The 9,094-nt window shown below is 51.0% G+C and overlaps 1 protein-coding gene across 1 annotated transcript; it reads left to right on the forward strand.

Annotated features, from left to right (window-relative positions):
• The first annotated feature begins 346 nt into the window (after positions 1 to 346).
• On the forward strand, positions 347 to 7,195 carry LOC150042683 (paired immunoglobulin-like type 2 receptor alpha). The gene is made up of 4 exons (XM_090324156.1): positions 347 to 580; positions 852 to 1,217; positions 3,137 to 3,334; positions 6,939 to 7,195. The coding sequence occupies exons 1-4, from the start codon at positions 526 to 528 to the stop codon at positions 6,971 to 6,973; spliced, it is 654 nt and encodes a 217-aa protein (XP_090180282.1). The 5' UTR covers positions 347 to 525; the 3' UTR covers positions 6,974 to 7,195.
• The last annotated feature ends 1,899 nt before the right edge of the window (positions 7,196 to 9,094 follow it).

The following is a 9,094-nucleotide window of genomic DNA, read 5'->3' on the forward strand; positions in this document are numbered from 1 at the left end:
GCCAGCAGGCCCTGGGCAGCCCCTGCCCCCCAGATGAGAGACAGGTAGAGAGTGAGGGACAAGAGGGAAGGCCAGAGTCACCCAGAGATGGGAGGGAGGGGGAGAACATCAGGGGAGAAAAGGAACAGAGGGAGCGGAGGTTGCCCAGGCCAACGTGAAGGACCACACAAGGCAGGGGGTCAGGACAGGACAGGTGAGGTCAAGGGCAAGGTGAGGCCGTCTCTCAGCACCAAAGGGGAGGTGGGAGCGGGAGGACTGTTTCCTCACTAGGAAACAAGGAAGGCCCTTCTTCAGTTCAAGAAAAGGAGAAGCCACATGGTGAAGGAAGTTGCTGGCCACAGGATGTGGCATGGGAAGGCGTCCATCTTCCCTCAGCCCTGGGGAGAAGGAGTCTGACCCAGAATCTCCACCAGACACCCCACTCTCCCCGCTCACTTCACCCACTGCTGCGAGTCCCCAGGCTCTATCAGGCCCTCCTCTCACACTGCGGCTCTCCACAGGCCTCATCCCCAGAGGAGACCAGCCATGGCGTGGGTCCTGGTGGCACTGCTGCTACTGCCTGCAGGAGTCTGGACGGCAGGTGAGTGGCCAGAACTACCGTGGCACAGGCTGTGCCCAAGCCACAGGGAGCCTGGGTGCTGGGCATGTGCCAAGGGCTGTGTGGGAGGAGGTGGCCAGGGCCTCACAGGGTGAGCTGACCCCAACCCTTCCCCCAGTTTCCTCTCCCAAGCCTGGAGAGGGCCAACCCTGCCATCTGTGCCACCAAAGCCCTGGAGTGGGGGTGCAGGGGCATCAGGGCTAGGCTCTGCCTCTCCTCTAGCGGGGATTTCATTCCTTCCTCTTCCCTGCAGACACAGACTATGGGATGGTCCAGCCTGCAGAAATCTTTGCAGTGCGGGGAGGCTCTGTTCAAATCCCCTTTCGCTTCTTCCACACCTGGGAGCTGCCCTCAGATCCCAAGATAAATCTGCTTTGGAGATGGAAGGACTTCTATGGGAAGTTTATCTACAACATGAGCTCAGGTTTCGTCCATACGCATTTCAAGAACCGGCTGGTCCTGAATTACACAAAGAATGGGAAGTGGGGCTTCCTGTCTATTTCCAACCTTCGGCAGGGGGACAGCACCACATACTACTGCAGAGTGCAGCTGAACACGAAGGATTATGGCTTGCAGGCTTGGCAGTCCATCCTTGGGACCAAACTCATCGTCACTGAAGGTGAGGCCTCTGCCCCCACCACCAGCTCCACATCCTCTCAGCCCTGTATGCTTCACATCTTCTCCTGCACTTTTATTTTGGTGGTGGAGGGTGGGGGGGTCACAGGGCTTCAACTAGGCCCAGGTGTTGTCCCTGAGCTTTTCAGCTCAAGGCTACCACTCTACCCTTAAGCCAAGCCCCACTTCCAATTTTCTAGAGGTTAATTGGAGCTAAAAATCTTTGGTCCTTTTGTGCCTGGGCTGGCTTTGAACCTTGATCCTCAGATCTCAGCCTCCTGAGCAGCTAGGATGACAGGCAGGAGGCACCCGCCCAGTTTTTGTCTCCCTGACTTCTGACCTCAGGACCATGGCAATGTCATTCCTGTTTCCTCTTGCCAATTACCATCCCCTAACAAGGGCCACTACCCGCCCCCTTTTGCCTCCCAGTGTCTCCTGAGAGTCACCCCAATCCACGCCCTGTGCTTCAGCACTGCTGCGAAAGTCCAAGCTCTAAGTAACACCAGCCACTCCAGCCATGCTGCTCCCTCACTGCAGGTTAAGATGACTCTGCTAGAACATGTCCTGCCTTTGTTTTGTGTTTTCTGCATCGACTCTTGCTCTTCCCACAGCCTGAGCTCAGTCCAGAGCCCACAGCAGGCGTCTGAGGGGTGGTCTCCTGGTCTCGGGGCCTGCTCCATCCCCACACCATCACTATACCCTAACATTCCATCTCCCCTTCCCTCCCAGAACACCTCTCCCAGCCCTCCCTACCCCAGGGGCACCTCTCCCTCTCTTCTTCTCTTCTCCTGACCCTCAGCAGGCCCCCTCTCCCACACAAGCCCTCATGCTATTAGAGTCACTGTGTCTCATCCACCATAATAAACTCCTTTCCAGCACCTGTTCAAGTGCAGGAGCTAAGGCTGGCCTAGCACCATGCACGCGTTAATTGCCCCTTTCCTGTGTTCACCCCTGCTACAATAGCAGGAGGCATGTTCATTTCACACAGATAGAAATGTTGTGGGCAGAATAGCGGATCTTATCTTCAATTAATCAGGGAATAATAGAAGTGGGGTATTATGCAAGTGGTAGAGTGCTAACCGTCAGCAAAAATGCTAGTTTGAGGTCAAGGCCTGAGTTTAAATGTGAATAGTAACACACACGCGATGGTTTATTTAGCCAGGGTAGTGACAGGGCCTCACATCTTTCAGCATTATTACTCTGGAGACGAAAAGAGCTGAGTTCAAAGCTAAGCTCCTCAGGAAAGTCCATCAGCTCCTCCCCTCTAATTAACAGCAAACGCCAGACTTAGAGCTGTTCTTCAAGAGGGGGGAGCATTAGTGTGAGTAAAACACAAAACAAAAACGCTGGGCCAGTGGCTCACGCCTATAATCCTAGCTACTCAGGGGGCTGAGATCTGAGGATCCAGGTTCAAAGCCAGCCCTGACACTAAAGACCGACACTAAAGACCGAGACATTCTTATCTCCAATTAACCACCAGAAAACCAGAAGTGGGGCTGTGCACAAGGGGTAGTGCGGTAGCCATGAGCTGAAGAGCTCAGGGACAGCGCCCAGGCTGAAGTCAGGCCCCATGACTAAAAACAATGTTTTGTTCCTGTGACTTATTTCTGAGTAGTGAGGTGACTTCTTGCTCACTATTGATAAATGGCACAGAGTCGGGCTTTAAACTGGTTGTCTGGAAGCCTTTCATGTTTCTTTGTTTGAACTCCAGGCCCTGCACTTGCTAAGCAGGTGCTCTAAGGCGTGGGTCCCTCTACCCAGCTCTGGCCATCTGGAGTCTAAGCGTCCCCCTCTTCCTCTGTGAGTGGATCCTAAGGACTGCTGCTCCCCTCTCCCCATTCCTCTGCACAAGATGAGATCTGCCGTGTGACTCCCATCTCCCACTCTTCCAGGAGAGTCTGCTGACTTCTGATCTTTCCCCAGCCATCAAGACCACCACCCAGACGAAGACTACCAGCGAGAGAAGCACCAGCGTGGCCTCTGAAGTTACCTCAGCCAGCATCACAGTCTCAGAGTCTCAGCCTCTGAATCTGGGAGCCTTTGTTGGGGTGGTGGTGGCCACTGCCCTATGCAAAACTGGGGTGCTGGGACTGGTAGTCTTCCTCAGGTGGAGAAGGAAAGGTAATTGGCCCTGAGCTGGCCTATAATTGCTTATCCTGCTTCACAAATGGGTGTGTTTCAGAACACACTGGCATTGTACACTTAAGATGCTCACTAAATGTGCAAATGGGGCCAGGAGTGCTCGCCTAGCACGCACAAAGTCCAGGGTTCGATTCCTTCGTACCACATACTCAGAAAAAGCCAGAAGTGGTGCTATGCATGGCTCAAATGGCAGAGCAGTAGCTGTGAGCAAAAAGTGTCCAAGGACAGTACCCCGGCCCCAAATTCAAACCCCAGGACTGCCAAAAAAAAAAAAAAAAAAAGAAAAGAAAAAAGCAAATACCTGCAGAGTGCCAGTGGCTTCTAGCTGTTGTCCCAGTTACTTGGGAGACAGATCTCAGGATCAAAGTCCAAGCCAGCCCAGGGAGCAAAGTCAATGAGATTCTTATCTTCAAGAAAATAGGAGAAAAGTCAGAAGTGAGCCAGATGCTGGGGGTTCCCGCCTCTGATCCTAGCTATTCAGGAGGCTGAGAGCTGAGGATCATGGTTCTAAGCCAGCCCAACACAAAAGTCCAGGAAAAAAGTCTTACCTCCAGTTAACCACCAGAGAACCAGAAGTGGCACAGTGGTTCCAAGTGGTAGAGCACTATTGTTGAGCTGAAGAGCTCATGGTCAGTGCCCAGGCCCAGAGTTCAAGCCCCACAACCGACCAAAAATAAAAGCCAGAAGTGGTGCTGTTCAAGTGATAGTGTACTAGCATTAAACAAAAAAATGCTCAGGGACAGCGGCTAGGCCCTGAGTACCAGACCCCATAATCCACACCAAAACAGCCAATAAGCAGATACCTGCTGGTCCTCCCTTAAAACTGAAAGCCTCAGGCTGTGAGACCTGTGCTTGGAAATATTACCTGGTTTTTGTTTGTTTAAGACAAGACCTCACAATAGAGACCAGCTGGTCTTGAGCCCTCAGTGCCAGATTATCAGTGCCACAAACCCTCCCTGGTAATCTACAGTTGTTGTTGTGTTTTGTGGGGTTTTTTTTTGGAGGGGGGAGGTCATGGGGCTTGAACTCTGGCTCTGGGCCCTGTCCCTGAGCTCTTCAGCCCGAGGCTACCACTCTACCCTTGAACCACAGCCCCACTTTGTTTCCTGGCAATTAATTGGATTAATTGGAGAGAAGAGTTTGACAGCTTTGGCTTCTATTGCCTGGGCTGGCTTTGAACTGTGATCCTCAGATCTCAGCCTCCTGAGTAGTTAGGATTACAGGTGTGAGCCACCCTGCCAGGCTTGCTTTGCATATTTTTTGGGGGTACTGGGGATCAAACCCAGGATGTTGCACTTGCTAGGCAAGTGCTTTGCCACTGAGCTATACCCAGCCCCTGCTTTGCACATTTTTATGTATAATCGTTTCTTGGTGATATTTGTGGTTCTCTTCAGGAAAATGGATGACAATCTATATATTTACACCAAATAATAACTATGAAATTACATTTTTTCTTAAAATATGCAAGTAATTTTTTTAAAAAGGAAAAAAACAGAGAGTTTCATAATTCTCAGTTTCATAACTCACATAGTTTGCTTCCAGCCTGTACCCTACTACTCCAGTCTCCTCACCCCTGCAGACCCATCCCCTAATAATGACGTCAGCACAGAGTTTCAGAGACTCTCCTGGCCAGAAAGCCACTCTCCCTGGATTCTTTTTTCTTGTGTGCTCCCAGTCTCTGAGCTTCTGATTATCTGTTTTCATCTTAACCTTAATCCCTTAATCATCATCTTTGGTGTATCTTACTATCTTTCTTTCTTTTTTGTGTGTATTCTTATAACTACTGTGCACTAACTAATTGAGCTCCTGAAGCTCCTGGTATGTATTATTATTTTTTTTTTGCCAGTCCTGGGTTTGAGCTCAGGGTCTGAGCACTGTCCCTGGACTTTCTCAAGGCTAGAGCTCTACCACTTGAGCCTCAGCACCATTTCTGGCTTTTTTCTATGTATGTGATACCGAGGAATCACACCTGGTCTTCAAGTATGCTCGGCAGGAACTCTACCACTAGGCCAAACTCCCGGCCCCTCCTGGTGTGTATCAGGAACTTGAGCTTGATAAGCAGATACTTTACAACTTCAGCCATGTCTCCAACCCACTGATCTCTCCTATACTTTCTTTTCTCTGTCCCATACATCCTTTCCCAAGGTGAACATGCCACATCCCCGTAGGCATCCTCGGCTCCAGCCTCTGCATGTTTCTTCCCTATACAACCTCCTTTTTTCTCCCATCTTTTCTTCCTTTCTTCCTCCCCCTTTTTATTACCATTCTTTGCCAGGCATTGTAATCCTAGGTACCAATATGCTGAGACCCAAGGATCATAGTTCAGAGCGAGCCCAGGCAGACAAGAAGAGTATTCTTTTTGAGGTGTCAGTGATGAAGCTTGAACTCAGGGCCTGTCCCTGAATTCCTTTGCTCAAGGCTAGCTCTCTGCCACTTTGAGCCACAGCGCCACTTTTGCTTTTCTGGTGGCCAATTGGAGATAAGAGCCTCACAGATAAGAGCCTCACTATTCTGATTGTGCCGCCTTTCAACCCCAATCCTCAGATTTGCGCCTCCTAAGCAGCTAGGATTCCAGGCCTGAGCCACTAGCACCCATAGTCAAAGACATTCTTCTTTCCATTTAGCCAGCCAAAAGCCAAAAGCTGCAAGTGCAGGTATTGCTGCCATGGTGAGGTGTCACTTAGAAGAGCAAGTCACATGTTCAGTCCCAGCTACTTGGAAATCTGAAGAGGGCAAGCAAGGCCAGGGGTCAGACTCCAGTCCTCAGTTCTCTCCCTCCCTCCCTCCCTCCCTCCCTCCCTCCCTCCCTCCCTCCCTCCCTCTCTCTCTCTCTCTCTCTTTCTCTCTCTCTCTCTCTCACACACACACACACACATACACACACACTACCCTACTTTTCCTACTCAAAGCCTCCCTCCATCCTTCCTTTCCCTTCCCTCTCTAGCAGCTATTCTTCTAGTCTTCTTCTAGGACCATAACAGCCATTCCTCTAGTCAGATGACAACAGGGCTGACCCGTCACATTTTGCCTGTGTCCCCCACACTGCCCACGACCAGTTCTCATAAAAAAAACCTACCTTTGATGGGAAGTAAGGGTCACATTCCAGGCCACACCGCCACGGGCTTCTCCCTCCTTCACCTTCCAGGAAGCCTTGTTCCGAAGGCCCAACATTATCGGGTTTTCCTTGATGTGTCGGGCAGGCGGCAGACACCCCTCAAATAGAATCAGCCCCTGGCTCATGTCTGAACTCATTCATGACTCCCCTCTCATATACTTCCCTGTCCTGTGCCCCTGCAGGGAACTGTCCCAAAACACTGAAGAGAAATACAAAAATACTGACTACCAAAGTCAGTCCTCTACGATCCTTTACCCATTGCTTCCCTCGGCCATCTTCCTCTCCAAACACCCCTATCTGCACACCACCCCCTTTCACCCTTTCCTCTCTCCCATTCTTCACCCCATCCCCCCTATGTGCCTCTGGCCTTAACCTAGCAGCTGCCATCCGTCCCTCTAGAGAAGCCTGCCACCTGTGTGCCTGCCTTGTCTCACCTCAACTCAAAAGCTCTCCTGGTTTTCTTCTTAGGACCAAGTACAGAGCCCTACACAGCCCCAAGGTAAGCAGCTCTAAGGGCTGAAAGCAAAGGGAGTGGGGACAAAGATGACAGCGAAACAACAGGGAACCACCTAGCTCTCCCTAACCACAAGGAGATTTGGGGTCCTACCACGTGCTTCCCCCCAACAGATCAACAACAAATGCATGAACCACCACCGATTCACAGGAACTGGGAAAACTCATAACTTGTACACATAAGGACCAAAAATCACAACCTGTCCTCCCCCATCCCCTGCTGGCCCTGAGGCTAAGCCCCAAAAGCAGCCCAGTGGCTGCCTGGACTCCAGGACTGACCAGAGGACTGCAGTGTCCAGACTCAGAAAACTCCCACAGTGCTCAGCCCAGACAGCTCAGAAAAGGCCAGAGACCAGCGGTGAGCCAGCACAACACGAGAGCCAGAGACTTGCCACGGCACCACTGCTCAGCTCAACCAACACGGCTGCACTGCCCACGACTGCAGACCCCACCAGCGAGACTACAGCATCCACACAGAGATCCCCACAGCCACTGGTCAGCCCACAACCAATGCAGGGACTACTGTACTATGCTGGGGACCCTTTACCCCCATGGGAGACGAGGGCTGTGGTGACCCACTGAGCTTGGCCCAGGCTCCTCCCTCCCAAACCAAAGTAGTCTCCACAGGGGAAGAGGACAGAGTCCAAAGCTCTTCCTCAGCGCTCTACTTCTAGATTCCTCCACTGCTGGATTCCGGCAGGAGGCCAGCAGGACACATACTGGGGCACTAGGTCCCTGCATCCACGGGTGCCCTGGTTATCAGCAGGGAAACCAGGCCCATCTGAAAACAACAAAGACAAAAGCCTGGGCTGTGGTGGGAGCCGCACAGCCATCCCAGAGCCCTGCCTGAGCCTCATCTCCCCAGCCCTCTGCAACAGACAGGTCTATGTGCCCTGGTGGACTGCTTGCCTGTCTGGATTGGCAAGGTGCATGCACACGTGTGCACAAGTCAGAGGCCATGCCACCCACCACTCTACCCAGGGCCAAAGTGATACACGTACCGAAACGAACACCAAAGAGGTCGGGTTTTCTTTTTCTGATGACTTTGCATTCTTTACCTGATGTACCGTGCATTCAGGTGCACGTCTGTGGGAAGGCACGGAATCCTAGGAAAGGGGGTGGGAAAGTGCAGCAGCGGACGCACTAGACTTTGATGAAAGTAAACCATGCAGCTCATGGGTGGAGACGGGAGGGAGGGAATGGGAGAGAACGAGTGAACGGTGATACTCTGCAAAAGGAAATGCACTTATTACCTGATGTGGACAAAGCTAACCCCGCTGTATATCACCTCTAAAACAACAGTAAAGGAAATCAGAAAAAAAAATATATAAGGACATGAGGATTACCAGTGACTCCTGCCATCATCATTATACATTATAGCTACTCTGGAGGCTGAGATCTGAGGATCAGAATTCAAAACCAACCTTGGCAGGGAAGTCCAATAGAGACTCATCATTAACCCTAAAACAAAGGAAATCTGGGGCTAGATTGTGGCCTAGTGTGGAGTGCTTGCCTAGCATGCAGGAACCCAGGTTCGATTCCTTGGTAACACATACATGGTAAGGAGCTGGAAGTGGTGCTGAGGCTTAAGTGGTAGAGTGCTAACCTTGAGAAAGCTCAAGGGCAGTGCTCAGACCTGAGTTTAGGCCCCAGGAATGACAAAAAAAAAAAAAGAAAAATCTCATATAGAGTTAGGGCTCAGTGAGAGAACACTACCCTCGAGCTGAAAAAGGTCAAGGACAGTGCTCAGACCCTGAGTTCAAGCCAAAAACAACAAAAAAAGAGCAAATAAAGCAGGGCACAGTGGCTCACACCTGTAATCTTAGCTACTCAGGAGGCTCAGATCTGAGATCTGGGACTGTGAGGCTCTTACCTCCAATTAACCACTAGAAAAGCAGAAGCAATGTCAGGGACAATGCCCAGGCCCAGGGGCAGGGCAGTAGCCTTGCACTGAAGAGCTCAAGGACAGCACCCAGGCACAGAGTTCCCCCATGACCCACCAAAAATAAATAATAAAAACAAATATATATATATATATGTATAAATGGGCACATTGTTCAAGATGCCTTTTATTCAGAACTGTTTTCTTGCTCAGGTTTATGTGTGTTTTT

Source organism: Megascapheus bottae, chromosome 34 (genome assembly GCF_031878675.1).
Source record: "Megascapheus bottae isolate mThoBot1 chromosome 34, mThoBot2.hap1, whole genome shotgun sequence".
Lineage (NCBI taxonomy): Eukaryota > Metazoa > Chordata > Mammalia > Rodentia > Geomyidae > Megascapheus > Megascapheus bottae.

What these genes read in the sequence shown, in the direction of transcription:
- LOC150042683 (XM_090324156.1), top strand. Translation starts at nt 526, where the DNA reads ATGGCGTGGGTCCTGGTGGCACTGCTGCTACTGCCTGCAGGAGTCTGG. An exon ending in TGCAGGAGTCTGGACGGCAG is followed by an intron (nt 581 to 851) that starts GTGAGTGGCCAG and finishes TCTTCCCTGCAG; the next exon opens with ACACAGACTATGGGATGGTC. An exon ending in CAAACTCATCGTCACTGAAG is followed by an intron (nt 1,218 to 3,136) that starts GTGAGGCCTCTG and finishes ATCTTTCCCCAG; the next exon opens with CCATCAAGACCACCACCCAG.